The 18,570-nt window shown below is 41.9% G+C and overlaps 2 protein-coding genes across 3 annotated transcripts; one reads left to right on the top strand and one right to left on the bottom strand.

Moving 5' to 3' along the window:
* Window positions 1-907: 907 nt before the first annotated feature.
* Window positions 908-9,264, top strand: TUBAL3 (tubulin alpha like 3). Of its 2 annotated transcripts, XM_053922775.1 has the most exons (5): window positions 939-986; window positions 2,173-2,293; window positions 4,393-4,636; window positions 6,409-6,561; window positions 7,917-9,264. In XM_053922775.1, exons 3-5 carry the CDS (start codon window positions 4,534-4,536, stop codon window positions 8,855-8,857), a joined length of 1,197 nt encoding a protein of 398 aa, XP_053778750.1. In that variant the 5' UTR covers window positions 939-986; window positions 2,173-2,293; window positions 4,393-4,533; the 3' UTR covers window positions 8,858-9,264. The 2 variants fall into 2 exon arrangements, with proteins under 2 accessions (XP_053778749.1, XP_053778750.1); XM_053922774.1 differs by lacking the exon at window positions 2,173-2,293 and having other exon boundaries at window positions 908-986.
* Window positions 9,265-15,388: 6,124 nt separating this feature from the next.
* UCN3 (urocortin 3) lies at window positions 15,389-18,322 on the bottom strand. Its single transcript, XM_024578606.3, has 2 exons — window positions 18,079-18,322; window positions 15,389-16,270 (listed from the first exon to the last, which is right to left on the bottom strand). Exon 2 carries the CDS (start codon window positions 16,262-16,264, stop codon window positions 15,776-15,778), a length of 489 nt encoding a protein of 162 aa, XP_024434374.2. The 5' UTR covers window positions 16,265-16,270; window positions 18,079-18,322; the 3' UTR covers window positions 15,389-15,775.
* Between the last annotated feature and the right edge of the window lie 248 nt (window positions 18,323-18,570).

Below are 18,570 nucleotides of genomic sequence, written 5' to 3'. Positions count from 1 at the left end.
CAATTTGCATACTGAAGCTAAAGCTGCTCTGTAGGGTAAGTGGAGGCCATCTGGCTTCCTTGCCCAGGTGCTGGGTAACTAAGGGGTGCGGTGCTCCCATAGCCTTGGAGGGACCTGATAACCAGTGTTCTCATAGCCTTGAGACTAGGTCCGTTAAACTGTTCCCATAACATGAGGAGGGCTTGCATGCTCAGAACTATGTCATGCTATGTAATGTTTTGGCAGTTCTCTGGCTTTGTTCCCCTGTAGTACTTAAACAAGTAGGGGCTTCCCACTGGTTAGACACATCTTCCAACACACTGGCTACCACACACAGATTGTAGCGAGTGTGGCTCACCCACCCGTGAATAAAGGCATGTCAAGCATCCCCACGACTCCGACTCCGTGCATTTTCTTCCGTCTCCTGGAGGCAAGAGAGGATCTGCCTGGCTTTGATTGGTTGCAACACATGCTCTTTTGCTTTTAACGTCTTTCAACTGATTAGATGAGGCCCTCCCACATTACCAAGGGCAATATTTACTTAGGGTGAAGTGATTGTCAGTGTTAACCACTGCCTTCACAGCAATTACCTAGATTAGTGTTTGATTGAATCACTGGGCACTATAGGCTAGCCACGTTGATATAAAACTATAGCATCAGAAGACTTCTCCGGACTCGAAATTCCAATTATTACTACTTGAAACTTTTTTCTTTTAAGACTTAGTTTTTCAAAGAGAGAGTTACTTAAAAAAAATTACATTACAGAAGAGATTTTTCTCATTTTCTTCTGATTTCTTTGCAAATCTCAGTTTATCACAGCTCTATCTCAGGGTGTTCAGGCCACCACAGCTAATTTGTGAGTCAGCAGCTGAAAAACTGAAGAGGTGTGCTGCTTTACGTGAAGTCAGCAGCTCAGCCCTCAGGTGGAGTCACTTCCTGCACTGTGATAAGGCTCACCTGGGCACACTCTGTCACTCATTACCAGGGGGCACCTTCAGCTCAGCATGGTAAGTGACTACTGTGCTTGTACCTTGTTGACGGTGTTGCTTTGGTGTTGTAGCAAATTTTACTGATCATATTTAGCCCTCTTCCTTACCAAGCAATTCTTAATAAATTCTTGATATGAGAAAAGAAGTTTTTAAAGAACCATTTGTTTCTTTTAACATCCATGTTTGAAGCAGATTTAAATAAGCTCTTCTCTATTCAGCTCGTTTTTGCTGCTTTTAGCAAAAGCATAGTTAATATGCAGGCATTCATTGCCTTTAACTGAACTGCTGAAACATGAACCACTGCTTCCTTTAGTTTTTGCATTGGTTTTAGACCTGGTGTGCTGATTTTTCTGTAGAAATCAATTACTTCGCCTTCAGTTGTGGTTTTAGAGTTTCTGGGGACTCCAGACCCAGGTTACTGTTGCTGATCTTTTAAGTGTGTGGCAGGTAAAGTGCATGAACATCTTCTTTGTTCTCGCTTGAGTTTAGTCCTTTGGGGACCACCTTTTAAGATCTACTTTCCCTTCAATCTGTATGTTTCAATCACAGTAATTTCAGTTTCTCAGAATTTTTACTTTTGAAATGGAAGTAACCTTTCAAACTGCTTTTTCATCTTTGATCTTCTCACCCCATTGGACTCTCTGTCTAACATTTTAAGGGTGTTTAAATGGTTTTGCTCTTAAAATTGTCTTCCTACATGAGGGATCCTCATGGTAATGGAAATGTGTCGACTGTATTAATTCGGCATTCTGGGTATGATATTTACTATAATCTTGCAAGATATTTCCGTTGGGGGAAATGGGTAAGAGGTACAGGAGATCTTCTGTATTATTTCTTATAACCATATATTAATGTGCTCTGACTTACAATATTGACATTCAGTGGGCATTTTATAATCTTCTGTTATTTTATAGTTTGGTTAATATTTTAACAGATAGTTTGGGAAGGAGGAAAAAGCTAAGAGAGGAATAAAGTGAAAATAGCATTTTGTACCCTGGGACACAGTTATGTTATAGATTCAGCTGCTTCTCAAACCGGTAAGGACAAGGTTGGTCCTTGTTGGGCCAAATGTTCCTGCTGAGTTCGAAAAAGACAGTGCTGCTCCTATGTCTGAACCATTTGGGTAACAGGCCACAGAGCAGCAATTTAAAAATGAAAAAAAAATTTTATCCTTACCTGAGGACACTTTTTTATTGCTTTTTAGAGAGAGGAAGGGAAAGAGAGAAACGTCGATGCAAGAGAGAAGCATCGATTGGGTAGCTCCCGACAGTGCCCGGACTGGGGACCACACACACCCTGACTGGGGACCAAACCCGCACACCTAGGTATGTGCCCTGACCAGGAATCGAACTCGCAATCTTTTGGTTATGGGACGATGCCCCAACCAAAATGAGCCACACTGGCCAGGGCAGCAATTGTTTTTTATGTTGGTGATTTTTTGTATGTGTGATTATTGTGAGCAAATGCCATGTGTGTATCCAATGTGGACTGGGGTGGTCAACAGCTAAGGAAGGATGCTGTGAGAAAAATCTACATGTAAGTAGTTTTCATGTTGTGGAAACAATGAATTCCCCTTCCCTACTTTTAAATTTTTACCTAAATCTAGGGATTTAGATGAATCTTGATCTGATTGTAGCAGCTATTGTACTGAGATCATTTTAAAGTCCAACGGGACTTTAAAGGTAGAGTTGTGAGGAGGCTCTTTATGGTGGAATGTGGTGTTTTGATTTTTATGTTCCCGAGAGTTTGGAATATTGGTTGGTACTAAGTGAAGTGCTTTCTAAGTCAAGTTCACAGCCTTTGTCAGGAGAAACTGACAGTTGTACAGAGAAGAAATAAAAGGGAAGTATTCAATTAGTGAGCTTGAATTTCTCATAAAGCAAAGAGGGCTGTGTTATGACTTGTAAATCAAGGAGGCAAAGTACAAGGCTTGACGTGCTGAGTGAGGATAGAGTCCGAGTCTGATTGCAGGGGTGTGACCGGCTAGGGCTCCCTTCCTTCCTCTGACCAGAAGTTTGTAGTTGAATATCAGACCTTGGGACAGTACCAAGGCAGGGTTGCCTAAGAGCTTATCAGGCAAACAGCTTGAGGGGCCCCTAGATGCACAAACAGGCTTATCACCCTGTAAGAGCCCTGCTTAGACTTGTCCCATGACCACCTGCACTCAAAACTCAACTATATTAAAATCAGCAGTTGCTGTCACTTTGGATTTTTAGGATTCTTTCTTTTTATCTCTTTAGATGAGTAGATAGTGTCTACTCAATAAATAAAAAGGTTGTTTGACTTTTAAAAAATGTGAATAGTGATTTAAAAATGGATTAGGAGAGTAGAGGCTGATGATGGTGAAGGAAAACAGTAAGGTTTAAAACAAGAAAAAAAATCACTATCAGATATAACTATAATTACATTTTGATGTATTTTAAAAATATGCTTTCTATATTTTTAAATGTATTTGACATCATACACTATATAACTTCTGTAACATGTAATTAGTAGTTAATATTTTGTCATAAACATTTTCCATGTCATACATTTTTTGGGTAAATATTTGAGGCTTGCATACCATGCTATTGTATTGAGGTACCTTCCTTTAAATGGTCAACAATAGGTGAATGATTAAGTAGATTGGTCCTTGTTTTTCACTCTTATAAATTATAATATTGTGAATGCCATTGTACATAAATCTTGGCATTTTTAGGTTATTTCTTTCTTTTGTAATTGTTTGTTGATGCCATTTGCCTATTTATGTAGTAGATATCTCAAGGGCTTTAAAAAAATCAGTGTATATAAAAATTATCTTATGTATATCTGGGTCGTTAAATCTATTGCTTGTTTCCTTGGTAAATTTTTCACTACTTTTAAGCTTAGAACATCCTTACTGTTAGAGCCCACATGAATAGCAAGTGTTGCTTGCTATTCTCAAGATATGAAAAGATAACATCATTAATTTATCTGTTATGGGTTTTAATATGTGTCAAGTCTATACAGTGATATTTGTTTTATTCTTTCTGAAACTAGCTAATTTTTTCTGGGTAAGATAGCTTGATTTTGTGTGTAATAAAACAGTGATATTTGTTTTATTCTTTCTGATAACTAGCTAATTTTTTTCTAGGTAAGATAGCTTGATTTTTGTGTGTATATTTTTCTTGATTCATTCTTAAGCAATTCCACAATAGGTACCTAATTTATGTTATTGAAAGAAACCTCTTAAAGGAATCAAAGTCCTTGGTTCAGTTGTTCCTAAAGCTTACCTGTATCCTGGTTTTTGATTTGCACGAGATACTCCCAATTTGCCTCATAATAAATTTCTCCCATTGGCATAAGCTAGCTGGTCTCTGTCAGTTGTAAGAAGTGCTGCTGAGTGACGCGGCCTGTGAGATCTAAAGAGGCCTGCTCAGTTCTAACTCATTCCGGCTTATTTCAGAGGGAGTGCCTTTCCATTCACGTGGGCCAAGCTGGTGTCCAGATTGGGGATGCTTGCTGGGAACTCTATTGCCTGGAACATGGAATCCATCCGGATGGCTTTCTTCTCAACAGTAAAAAGGATCAGTTGGGAGTTGCTGAAATGGAGCATAAGGATGCCGCTTTTGAAACCTTCTTTTGTGAGACAAGAGCTGGGAAGCACGTGCCCAGAACACTCTTCATTGACCTAGAGCCAACTGTTATAGGTAAGATAAGGTTTAGGTTCTAGTGTACTTTACCAGGGCCACAATCAAAACAAACAAATCAACGACCAGTGGGTGGGACTGTTAGATTATACAGTCCATATAAACAGGATTATGTAGTGTCAGCTAGGGAGGCCCAAGTGATCTTTCAACAACTCCATTAGGAAACATTGTTGGCATCTGTTTATAGATGAGGAAACTACATCTTGGGAAGGTTATAGAACTTGTCTTAGATAATTGAGTTATTCAGGGTTGAACTTCTGTGATTCTAGGTTTGCCTTCTCATAAAGCCATTCTCTTTGAACAGAAAGCAGCATAATTGAGTGAAGAATAAAATGTAAAATAGTTAATACACCACTAAATAAATGAATGAAGTTAAGCCATGTGAAGTACACCCCCAACTTCATTCCCTTTAAGGCAGTGAGTTTCTATGACTAACTATGCTTGTCTGGTGCTAAGGCCAAAGATGTATATAGTAAGATGAATCTGCATAAATGCATGTTGTGAAGCCAAATTTATCATTATTATTTATGATTCTTGTTTAATGGGCCATGCATCATGCCCTATGATCTCATTTAAGCCTCACAATAACTCAGTGGGGTAGGTCTTGTTATTATCCTTATTTGTGAGGTGAAATAATTGAGGCTCGAGACTTAAGTACTTGCTCTATAGCTAAGTGAGGAAGGCAGGATATGAATGTAGGATATTAATTCGTGAACACATGCTCTTTACAAGTACTGCAATGCAGCAGCACACTGTAACCAGCGCAACATTCCGAAAGCCTGCTTAACCCTCAAACACCACTGCATAATTCTTTAGGAGTCATGCTATTTGGGTAACTCTAAGGTAGGGGAGTGGGACATGGGCCTCTGACATACTGTGTTTCATATGCTGCCCAGGGTTTTAAAAGGCAATGAAACCAGGCAAGGGTTGCACTTGGTCATATTGGATACTGTCAACATCTTACCACCAATTTACCTGACACATGCATTATGTTAACTGTATTTGAATCCTGTGGGCATTTGAGCATGCCACACCTTCTTTGTTAAAGCTTCTTTAAAGTATACTAGTAATAATTTACATTGGTATACTCTCATACTTTTCCAGCACACTGTTGGCTCTTTGTGGATTAAGAAATACTTGTTTTAAAATGCCAAAGTGCCACAGGATGTGTGGTGGGTTAAAAAGTGTCTCCTAAAAATCTATGTCCACTCGGAACCCCAGAATATGACTTCATTTAGAGATAAGATGACATCATACTGGATTAGGGTGTCCTAGGTCCAATGATCTGTATCCTTGTAAGAAGAGTGAACACCCAGGGGAAAGGGCATGCATGATGGAGGCAGAGACTGGCGTGATGCAGCTGCCAGCCAAGGAACCCTAGGAACTGTCACAGTCATCCGAGCTTGGAGACAGGCGCGAAGCAGATTCTCCCTCAGAGCCTTTGGAACAAATTGACTCTGCCAACACCTTGCTTTTAGGCTGCTGGCCTACTGAATAAATTACTCTTGTTTTAAGCCACCCAGGTTGTTGTAATTTGTTATGGCATCTCTAAGAAGTGAATAGAGGGTATATGATGGAAAAACATACTTTCAAGTTGTGTGGAAATAGTTATACCTTTTCCTAGACTAACGAAGGCCAAGTTGGCAGTTTAAACCCATTGCTTTAGCACAACACTGGGAGAGGAGAGGGGTCCTGGTCCAGGGCTGTGTGAGAATTAGCAGGGGGCTAGCAGTTGATGGAGTGGAGTGGCTGACCTACTTTTCCCTCTGCAGATGGGATTCGAACAGGCAAGTATCGCTCACTCTTCCACCCAGAACAGCTCATTAACGGGAAGGAGGATGCTGCAAATAACTACGCCCGAGGCCACTACTCTCTGGGTTCAGAGATCATCGACCTTGTGCTAGAGAGAATCCGAAAGCTGGCAAGTGGCTCTCCTCTCCTCAGCTGGGTTGGGGGAAGTGTGCCTGAGCACCTGGGATTCTGCAGGACACCTCCGAAGCATCACCAGCAGTTCTACCACCAACATAATCACCACCTAACCTCTCTCCTTGGAGCCTCCTGCCATGCTCAGAGCTGGGAGGTGTGCTGATGTGATGTGGGCTTTGTTCACACTGTGCTATGTAGGAAAAGCCACGCCCTCACACTTTCTGTATAGCCCCATTTTCTATTTTTTAAAAAATGATTTATTAAGGAAATATTTTATTTCCCCCTGCTTTATTGAGATGTAATTGACATACAATGTATAAATTTAAGGTATACCACAATAGGATTAGTTAATAGTTCTATCCCCTCACATAATTACCTGTTTAAAAATTTTGCGGTGAAGACATTTAAGATCTACTCTCCTAGCAACTTTCAAGTAAACAATACATATCGTTAACTATGGTCACCATGCTGGACATTGGAGGCCTGGATCTTGACTTTATCTTCTGAAAGTTTGTACCCTTCAACCAAAATCTCCCCCTGCCCGCCCCCTGGCCCACTGCTCAGCAACCACTATTCTACCCTTCATTTCTACGTGTTTGGCTTATTTGGATTCCGTATAAGAGTGAGATGATACAATATTTGTCTTTCTCTGTCTGACTTATCTCACTTAGCATAATTCCCGCAAGGTTCCTCCACGTTTGCAAACGCCAGGATTTCCTCTTCTTTAATCATTAGTCCCCATCTACCCTTGGCTTCTGCTGACTCGTGGTTTATCTTGTTATCAGAGAGTTCTAAGGCACCCTAAAACTTGTAATTTTCCAATAGTAACCACTATTTGTAAAGTTAACAGGAGGCACGTCCTACCTGAAGATTAGTTACTCTATTTACTGTCAGTTAATGCTTTAAGGACATGTGTCTGGAAAACCCTTTGTTGAGGACATGTTTTGGCGTTTGCCATAATCACTAGGTAATGCAATGCCTTTATACTAGCCAGTAGACTGACTAGACATACAAATTTAGGCCCGTCATTTACTACGGGGGAAAACTATGTTGCTTCAATGTTTTGCTAGTCATTTTCTTTGTTATTGTAGGGACCTTGCTTTAGATCTCATACAGATATAATTATGGAGGGTAGCAAAAGACAGTTGAATATTTACGCTTTACTTACAGTAAATCTCTATAGTGCTTTGCCACCTCAGAAGTAACCACTCAAGTATGTTTCAAAATGAATATGTTTGTTGTACAGTTGATAATGGTAAATCAGTCCTTCACGAAAGTTTTGGTTTGTTTTGGGAACCACTGCGTCTTGGTTTATTTGGCTGAGTTCCGACATCTTGTTTCCTTTCCCAGGCAGAGCAGTGCAGTGGACTGCAGGGATTTTTGATTTTCCGAAGCTTTGGCGGAGGCACTGGATCAGGATTTACATCGCTCTTAATGGAGCAGCTCTCGGTACAATATGGCAGGAAGACTAAATTGGAGTTCTCTGTCTATCCAGCCCCCAGGATCTCCACTGCTGTAGTAGAACCTTATAACTCCATCCTCACCACCCATTTCACATTAGAGCACTCAGACTGTACCTTCATGGTGGACAATGAGGCCCTCTATGACATATGCCATCATAAACTTGGCGTTGAACGCCCCTCTTACACCGTCATTAATAGGTTGATAAGTCAGGCAGTATCTTCCATTACTGCTTCCCTCCGGTTTGAAGGGTCCTTGAATGTGGACTTAAATGAATTCCAGACCAACCTAGTACCTTACCCAAGGATACATTTCCCCATGACAGCCTTTGCCCCCATCATTTCTGCTGACAGTGCCTACCACAAGGACTTCTCTGTGTCAGATATCACCACCGCTTGCTTTGAGTTCTCCAACCAACTGGTCAAGTGTGATCCTCAACTGGGGAAGTACATGGCCTGCTGCCTACTCTACAGAGGGGATGTGGTTCCTAAGGATGTGAATGCAGCAATTGCAGCCATGAAGTCAAGAAACTCTGTTAAGTTTGTAGATTGGTGTCCAACGGGTTTCAAGGTGGGCATCAACAATCAACCACCCACAGCGATGCCAGGGGGGGAAATGGCCAAGGTCCAGCAGGCTGTCTGCATGCTGAGCAACACCACAGCAGTTGTAGAGGCCTGGGCCCGCCTGAATCACAAGTTTGACCTCATGTATGCCAAGAGGGCATTTCTACATTGGTACATCAAAGAAGGCATGGAAGAAGAGCAGTTTTTAGAGGCCAGGGAAGATCTGGCTGCTCTAGAGAAGGATTATGAGGAGGTGGGGCAAAGTTCCTGATGCCTATGTGATGGTGAAAATGAATGTTAAGTGCCATGTTTACTTTTTAAGACATTCTACAGTTAGTGGGTAGAGTTCCCTTGATTAGAAGAAGAAAGAAATCAAATCGAGCAAGAACATAAGTTCCACACTAAATTAAATCAGCCAGTATTAACAATGAGCACATTTGTTCTTGTCCAGCACTGCTACCTGTGAATCTTCCAAGCTTTGGAGTCCTTTCTGAGTTACATATGATTATTTTTGTTTTGTTTTTCAAATGGAAACCTGGCTATATTCTTTGCTTTTTCAACCATGACACTATGAAACCCTGTACTATACCTGAGGTGGAACACAGCACCATTTTAATTATTAATGTTGTTTCCTCCATGTCTATACTTTGCACATTGATTAAATAATGAGCATTTTCAGTATGATGTTTTTTCCTTCCCAATGTGGGCCTTAAGGTCTCAGTTTGCTTTTTGTACAAACAAACAAACAAAGATATTCTTGGGTCTTTCACAAATTTGAATCTGTGTGTCCTGTTGGTCCTGTAGGTGAAAGTGATCTCTTTCAGCTTTCCTTCCTTGATGACGTGTTCTCAAATCGTGGCCCACAGAACCCTATATCAGAACCATTTCAGAAGTTTAGGAAAAAAAATATAGATTCTTAAGCTTCACTATGCACTTGCTAAATGAGAAACCCTGGGGATTGAAGGCAGGGTGGTCTGAGGATTTGAAGTTTTAAAAAAACACTTAATGGCCCTGGTTGGTGTGGCTCAGTGGGTTGGATGCTGGCCTGTGAACTAAAAGATTGCCGGTTCTATTCCTGGTCAGGGCACATGCCTGGGTTGTGGGCCAGGTCCCCTGTTGGAGGCATGTGAGAGGCAGCCAATTGATGTTTCTCTCACACACCAATGTTTCTCCCTCTCTTCCTCTCTACCTTCTCCTCTCTCTAAAAATGAATAATAAAATCTTTAAAAAAATAAACACTTAATGGAATTAATTTTTGGTATTAAACAGTATTACTGCTTGGTAGTAACCCATTTTCAAATGAGTTATAATTTAAAATGAAAAAAACTATAAATGCATTAAAATCACTAGCCAGATTTTTAAAATCCATCATGTTTATTTATCCTAATAGTTGGAATTAGATGAAATAGATACTGCAAAGGTGCTTGCTTGGGCCGGTGTTGCTCCTGAGCGATGGAAGACAGTTTTCAGGTGACTCATTCATCGGTGGTGTTTACCTTTCAGCCTTGGTCCTCCAGTGGTATTCTCTCTTGGCCCGGACACGGTCAGTGCTTTTGGTCCCGGTAGGCCCTATAACCTTGGCTGAAGGTGTAAAGTTGTGTGTATTATCATGAGATTTACCAAACTGCAATGCTGCCACCTTCTGCCATGTGCCACCTGGCCCCCAGAACTGCTGCTCCATCTTTCACATGTTCCTCGTAGCTGTTTCTACACACCCAAATCCCTGCCCTGAGGTGTGGCTGCCAAAGAGCTCCATTTGAGCGATGTACTGTATTGCCTGTTTTCAACTCCAACCATTGTCACCACGGAGACCAACGACCACAGGTTTGGTGGAAATGGTATTTAGGTATTTGTCAATACCTGTGAAGAGACGGTTTTCCAGCCCACACAACTCTCAGCGAGTTTTTGCTCAGTCCTCAGATCTCAGCGTATTTGGCTGGACCTTCTTTGGCCTTGGCTTCCAAAGGCCCTATACCAAGGGCTCAATCTATGCTGACACCTACACTATAATCATACCGGGGTTCCTTGGGAACAAGGACAGTTAATCCTAAGATGCATGCAGGACTTCCAGTATAGTAACAGAGTAATGAATATGACTCTCACTCTCACCTCTGATTTGCTGTGATCGATCAAACATTTGGAGGACAGTTAAAAAACGTATGTTTTTTCTCCCAATAAAGGGAGTGATTTGGTGAACCTGTTACTCTCATCAAACCCAATGCAGACTAATAGTGGACTGTCTGGCTCTTTATTTAAGTGTGGAAGAAAACCTTCAACACTTGAAGGAACCTATACTGGTATCCAAATTACTGGGGGGACACTATTTTTTCAGTTAACCTATGTTTTTCATGTTTGCATTTAAAAATCTTATCTATCTTATTCAACTGTAAATAAAGCTATTTGATGACCTAAGTACTATGGACACTTCACATACCTGTGTGTTTTAGGGTTAGGTTTCCTAGAGATTATTTATCAAGACTCAAATACTTTTCTTTAGGCTGTTTCTTTTAATCAAATTTGTCACCATAAAAGGGAAGATGTAACATGAAAGAAATATTTCACTAGATATTAGGAAAGACGGATCCCATTCAAGACACTATTATAATTATGTGATCTTGACATATACACTTAGCTGCCCCATATCTTAATAGCCTTATCTTGGACAAGGTTATTTATAAGACCCTTTCCAGTTCCAAGACTTTGTGAGTCTAAGAATTGATTAATTTGTGATGCTACCTGTACCATGCCATACGTAGATATGAGATTTACCAAACATTTTTCTTTATTATTCATTACCTCTCTATTCATTTATTAAATATTCATTAAAATATTTTAGTGGATACCCTAAAAATTACAACATTCAAACTTGACTTACTGGCATGCATTAGTGTTTTTACCACTGCTGGGCCATGAAAAGACCATAGGACTCTTCAACTTCATTTACTATCTTGCCTTTTGTGCATTTTTTACCTTGTACTTTAATGCCATACATATTTTAAACCCTACAAAATGTTGATTATTAGTGTGCTTTTTAAACACTAGATGTTTGCTTAGATTTTCCCTCACTCTTACCCTTCTTTCCTTCTTGCATCACCATACTTCCACCTGGCATCATTTTCCTTCTGACAAAATACCTGCCTTTACTCTTTCGTAATGTGGATCTGGAGTTGAGAGGGAATATTTGCCATTTCTTCCTTAAAGAGTGAGATCACCTGAGCTAATGATTGAAATGGCCCTGAGGAGTATCAGTGCTAATTAAATGTGATCTTGAGTCAGGGACTGTCTTATTCATTTGTGTCTCTGTGGTGTCAGGCACGGAGTTGGTACCTAGTATTTATTAGATTGAAAATCACAAGGAGTTTACCTTATTTCCTACTTGATTTAAATCATTCCCTATTTAGCTTATGTTCTTCTTTGATCTCCCCCTAAAATTATTTTGAACCTTCACATATCCTCTACTATCCCAGAGGAAAGACCTCTTCTTTCCAAGGTCACTTAGGATTTGTGCACCTCCTCCCCTTGACTCTTCTAGAAGACCTTGTTCTGCAACCTCTCTTGTATGTTCTTTCTCCTTTTCTCCATTGACTTCTTTTCTTCTCTCTTCTTGAGTGTCAAGGTCTCCTCATTAAAAAAAAAAACCCAACACCCTTTTCTGGATTCTATTACTCTTATAACATACTGTCATATCTTTCCACTCCATCAAACTTTTCCAAGGAATATACATATGTTGCCTACAACTCATCTTCTGCTCACTCTTTAGCCTTTGTTATTTGGTGACCTCCCATCATTCTACTGAAACTATGGTCTTGAAGACCACTGATCATACCTGATTTATCAAAACAATGACTTTCCCAGCCTTCAGATTTCTTGACTATAAGCATTTGTTAATTTTTTTCTTGAAACTTTTCCTTTGCTTGCTGTGGCACTGCTTGGTTCTCCTCCTCGTCAGACATCTCCACAGACTCCTCTTCTCCATCATCTTCCCCCAGTGAAGGCGCCCTTGATTCTCTTCTCTGGTTTTTATCTTAATCATAACCACATCAGCTCTACATGGGTACTGTGATTTTCGTTCTCTCTTGAGCTTTATACTGGAATTTCTCCCTAACATACTGACCCTGTCCTCCCAGATGTTTTGCCTACACTACATTTAATTTCTGCCAAGAAAAACATCATTTTCCTCCAAAGAAACCTGCTCTTCCTTTGGTGTTCTGTCTTTTTTATGTCATCATCTCCCCAGTTAAGCAGAGTCTAAGCAACACCAACATTTTTGACTGCTCTCTCTCTTCTTTTTAATTTTTTTCAACCCTCACCTGAGGATATTTTTAAAAATTTCCCTTAGAGAGAGAGGGAGGGAAGGGGGGAGAGAGAGAGAGAGAAAGAGAGAGAGAAACATAGAAACATTGATTTGTTGCTTTCTTGTACATGCCAAAACCAGGGATTGAACCCGCAACCTGGGCATGTGCCCTGCCCTGACCAGGAATCCGACCTGCTGCCGTTTGGTTTATGGGACAATGCTCCAACCAACTGAGCCATACTAGCCAGGGCTCAGAATCTCTCCCTTTTTCTTCCTGTTGACGCCATTCTAGCTCAGGTCATCAAATCCTTTCCCAGTCCCTAGCACGCTTGTATCTAAATGTTTTTCTGCTTCTCACTTTGTCTTCCTGATCCATCCTACTCACTACTCTGTGACTGAATGTTCTGATTGGATTATTCAGAACATCATTAGCACAGCTTGGATTATTCTGCTCCTTACAAAAGGTTTTAATGATTCCCCATTGTTTTAGGCATAAAGCGTAAACTCCTGCATGTGACATGCAGAGCCTGTTACCACTAGTTACAGCTTAAATTTCCAATCCCATCCTCTCCTTTGCTGTCATGCATTCCATTCAAACTAGACTCTCCCCACTTCTCAGCATAGATTCTTCTCTCTCTCCTATGCCTTGTTCCTTCTCATTGCTGTCTCTCATTTCCTGTGGGACCCTGGGCTGTAATTCTTACTGCAAACCCAGTTCAGATGCCACCTGTCATGTAGCTGCTTGGGACTCTTCTTCCTTGTGCCTCTTTGAGCTACCAAGCTCAAAGCTTTGCTCTTTGAGCAATCTGTACTATCTATTTACTCCCACTCTAGGAACCAAGGGGCAAAGTAGGTTTACAGTTGTAGGTATGTGAAACACAGTTAATTGTATTATTATTTATTAATTATTGTATTGTTTTCTATACACACAACTATAAACCTACAAAACTATGCCTTACTCTGTTTTGTAAATACTCAGTGATGAAACATTTTTTCATGTGCATATCCTACATAGTGCTTTGAACTTTTATTAGGCTTTTACTTAGTGCTTGAAAAATATTTTTTTATGTACATGTATTGTTTCTCTCTTCAGACACTAGAGGGCACTGGTGAAATGCTTAAATAACTGCTCAGTTGCTCATTTGTTGAAATGTTGCGGGTCTGGAGGGCGTTTTTGTGCCTGTGTGTGTGTGTGTGCATTGTCACGAGCAGAAAAGACCATTTACAGGTTTTTCTATTGTTTTTAGCAATTAGTAACCTACTGAGGTTAAGATAAAACAACAAATTATTTCATAAACTTTTCAGGTCAGCGTGTAAATCTTATTATTGCTAAGTCTAGCAAACTTAAAGAACCACTTCTAAAGGGAATATACAGGAATTTTTGGTCCTCTTTGCAATCCTAGATAAACATTCTTAAATATTTTATATTGCCTTTATAAATTTGGTATATTTTATTTTCTTTTAAGAACTTTAATGGTCTGATGAATTTTGTCAATACCCTATTCAGTTCCTTGCTTATTTTTCTTTTTTGTTCTTTTCTTAATTTTTAGTAGCTCTTTTTATATTTTATCAATAGACCATTTATCTTTTATATGAGTGGCAAATATTTTTCCAAATTTGTCATTCATTTGTATTTTGACTTTGCTGCTGCTGCTGGCGGTACTGTTAGCTACTGGTGTGTGAGTAGGTTGTTGATTCCACCACGCAGAAATTCATTTTATGTATTTATGACTTACCACCGGCCGAAGAGAGGGGAACCACAGTCCCTTTCTGGGAATCTGGCCCCAGGGCTCTGCTGCTGGAGGCCATCAGGCCATCAGGGTACTTGCTGATGTCTGTTGTTAGTGAACTTTTACTCATATTAGACTCTCTCATCTCTGAATTCCTCATATATTCTTTATACTAATTGCTGTTGCTTTGTAATTCATAACTTACATATTCCACGGAGGTATTTGCTTTTTTTTCATTTTGGTTTCGTCTATTTGTTTAGATGTTGACTCATGGAGGACAGAGGCCTTGCCTCGCACATCAGTATCTCCCAGGTGCCCAGCACCATGCTGGGCAGTTACTGTGGGTTCAGGGAGCGCCCATTAAATGCTTTGTGGCCCAATGCCCTAGCAGGCCATGGAGGATGTGGGGCTTCCCAAGAGGGATAACTGAAAGCTCCCTCTCCTGTCTAGCCCAGGTGCCATCTTGGCAGCAGACCCCTGGCTGTGCCCCTTGGGTGGGACCAGGGCCATGAAGATGGCTCTAGATTAAATGACAGCTGACAGAGTCCTGCCTGTTTGATCTCTCCCAAGCTCTTCTTTACTCTCCCTACAGCCTCCAAGAGCCATTCACATCCTGGGAGAGATGGGGAATTGCCTCATTTTGTGTTCTCCCTCATTTGCCTTCCTTTCTGAGAAGAGTTTAAGAGGCAGCTGGCTGATGGGAGAAGAACTGAAACAAGAGAGGGGTTCAAGAAGCCACTGGTTTTAATGGAAGCAGGAGAGTAGGGAAGGGATTCAGTGGTGGGATGGTAATCAGTGTGTCTCCTCATCTTCCAGTCTTGGCTGGGGTTGGTGGGTGGTGAGGAGAGGAGCACCACTGGGGGTCCTCTTCTCAGCCATGGGACCCTCAAGGAGAAGTGTGGGGGAGGAGAAAAGAGACACAGAACACAGGGAGAGACCTTAATGGTGTCGAGTCATGGAGGTGGGACAACACTACACACTTGTGTATTGTACAAAGGAAGGAGTTGGGTTGGAGGCAGGAAAGGGTCAGAGGGGTTGAGTTGGGAGGCAGCCTGTAAAACTGGACCATCTACACAATACAAACTGGTTGAGTGGGCAAACCCTCACCCTCCACCCTGACCTCTGTCCTTGTCCTTGATGGGCCGCTCTCCTGCTGGCCTCGATTCTACTTCTTCCGCCCAATCTGTGCCATTAGATGGGCATTGGCAGCTGCCTTGGCTCGCAAGTTCTTGGCCTTGGCGATGTTGAAGAGGATGTTCATGATGTTAGTGGGGACATCAAGGGACAGGGTGAGCTTGGTATGCCGGTCACCCTTGGCCTTGTCCTGGTACATCCTCCCCCTGAGCTGTGCTTGGGACAGGTACTTGTATGGGGGGCTTCCACCCCCAGGGCCAGAGAAGGTCCTTTTTTTCTTGTTTTCTTCCTCCTCCCTCCCCTCATCCTCTCCTGAGGATGGGTCCTGGCTGCACAGGTAGGGGAAGCCTTTCTTGCTCAGCAGGGGTGTATCCTCCAGCTGGCTCTTCCTGGCCTCAGACAGGGCTGTGTTGATGCAGCAGAAGATGGACTGGGCTTTGGAGAACTTATGGGATAGACCCATCCCAGGGGCCCCTACGAGCAGCAGCAACAGCAGCAGGAAGTGGGCCTGCAGGAGCATCTCTGCCTGTGGTGGAAATGAGGGAAGGGGGAAGAGGTATGAGAGGGTTCAAGCCTCAGAAGGACATGTGTTAAAATCCAGTGCAGCCTTGTTAATGCTCCACTAGGACAGTTCTCTGGACCAGTGGCATCATCTGGACATTTGTTAGAAATGCAGATAATTCTCAGGGGACTGAGTTGCAGATTCCCCACCTCCCCATTTACCTTTGTTTAGGGTTTGCAGGGTAAAGGAAAAGAAACTCTCCACACAGAAAAGCCATCCTTTGCTCCCCACTGAAGTCTAATTCGTAAGCAAGTTTCTCCTCTTCCATTTTTTGGGTTCCTTTGCCATCACCTCTAATGAAACACCACAAATATTTAGATTTCCCTGCTACCTGCTATGAAAACATTGAGCCCTATCTAGTTAGATTTAAGGGGTAAAGCTCTATGTTTATATTTTTCTCACTTGTATACATGAAACTCAGTTATTGTTTAGGGTTGTTACAGCAGTACCTTCTCTGGGTGGTTTACAGATACACACTTACTTCTGAGAGCTGTGACAGAGTCCAGTCCTAGAAACTTGGGCCGGCTTGAAATCCAGAGCCCCTACGAGGGAGAGGGTGCCTGAAGGGAGAGGCTTCAGGGCCGTGAGGCCAGAAGGCAGTGCCCCTGGTTCCATAGCTTTCCCCCTGCCAGCTCCATTTGCCAGTGGGGTGAGGTAGGGAGGAAGACAGTTATTTCCCATTACCCAGTGTTTGTCTGCAAACACTGGTAAGAAGTTGAATTAAAAGAATGAAGAATGTAAAAACATTTTAGAAAATTTGTCTGCAAACCTAGGGAAGCTTTAGAAATTTCCAAAATTATAGTAGTGAGCACAGGAATGAGCTGTTTTCCTTTTGTAGACTCGTGGAGGTGTTTGTATGGCACACACACTCACACACACCTGTAAAGGGTTCACTCTCTAACTGAGCAGTGAGGGTTTATTCATGAAAGGCTTTTCCTCCAAATAGGGAGGATCTTTAATCAACTTTCCCCTGGAAGTTAACAGGTTATAGATAACTGGTCATTGGCAGAATTCGTATTACTGTCGTATTATTTAAACGATTCTCAGAAGTGGGGGGTGTGTGTGTTTGCTGGATTGCTATGTTTGAGGAGAAAATTGCAAACAGGATTTCTCAGAACACTTGGGCATCGAGTGGAGACATCACACATCCATCTATATGGTCCCTCGCCTTCACAGGTAGCAGCTAGTCATTGCAGGTGTCTTCCAATGTCCCCTGTGTAGCAAGGGGGGAAGAACTCCGGGCTTTGAGAGCAGAGGACCTCGGTTCAAAACTTCTCTCACCACATCCTAAAAAAGAGACTTTATCTGCCTCACAGGTGTACTGAGAGAAGTAAAGGAGATGGCAGAGGTTGAAAGGCACTGGCACATGACAAGCAATAATTGCAAGCGTCCTACTGCTCCTGCAGGCAGTGGGGAATATCCTGCGGTTTCTATCTCCCATCCCCATTTGTGAACTATACCCAGGGCCACTTTTCACGTTCATGACTGCATTCTGTTCAGAAAAATAGATTTGTACGAACCCACTCTGCCTTTGATCTATTGCTTATTGCAAAGCAGGTGTCTCTATATCAGCAAAAGCAGGATCATTTTACCACCCTTCAAAACTTCCCCATAGTCCCTTTGGAGCCATTTCTCTTTATTTAAAACACCATGCTGTTCAGCACTGTCTCTCAGCGTTCATGTCTCAATGCTGTCCAGTCCCCAGTACCTCCTGCCTAATTTAGGGCAAATAAATTTATCCTTCATAAAGAAGTTTCTAGCCAAAATCTTACCCAAGAGTGGACTTCCCTCTGGAGTGGAGATGCTCGGCGAGGCAGACACAGCTTTAGGACCAGGAGGTCTGTCCAGGGAACATCCCCTTGAACTTCTGTCTCTTCTGGGATCACTGGCTCCTTTTCTTGTACTGTTTTCTCTCTGTGGAGACTGCTCCACTCCCCGCGTGTGTATGTCAAAGTGACAGATCGCACGGAGGGTTGTAATTCCAGACGTGGTGTCCACACTGGGATGCCGATTTTGTTTAAAATACAACCAGAAGCAGCTGTCCTCGTCATGAAGATGACAAGCACTGTGTATCCTCGACCCCTCCTACCTGCACTCCCTCCCAGCCCTCCCCACCTCTCACTTCCCCTCCTGTCCTAGCAACTTGCTTCATTGATAAAAAGAAAAAACACTGTTGAACTGAGAGGCCGTTTCATTGAAGAGTTTTATTACTGATCTTAATTCTTACTAATTTTAGCCTTTCTATATCCTTGTCGCCCTAACCT

The sequence above is a fragment of the Desmodus rotundus genome, chromosome 4 (assembly GCF_022682495.2).
Source record: "Desmodus rotundus isolate HL8 chromosome 4, HLdesRot8A.1, whole genome shotgun sequence".
NCBI lineage: Eukaryota > Metazoa > Chordata > Mammalia > Chiroptera > Phyllostomidae > Desmodus > Desmodus rotundus.
Note: the sequence above shows the minus strand (reverse complement) of the source record. Positions and strands in the feature narration are given on the sequence as shown.

What these genes read in the sequence shown, in the direction of transcription:
- TUBAL3 (XM_053922774.1), top strand. An exon ending in CCTAGAGCCAACTGTTATAG is followed by an intron (nt 4,637 to 6,408) that starts GTAAGATAAGGT and finishes TTCCCTCTGCAG; the next exon opens with ATGGGATTCGAACAGGCAAG. An exon ending in GAGAATCCGAAAGCTGGCAA is followed by an intron (nt 6,562 to 7,916) that starts GTGGCTCTCCTC and finishes TTTCCCAGGCAG; the next exon opens with AGCAGTGCAGTGGACTGCAG.
- UCN3 (XM_024578606.3), bottom strand. Translation starts at nt 16,264, where the DNA reads ATGCTCCTGCAGGCCCACTTCCTGCTGCTGTTGCTGCTGCTCGTAGGG.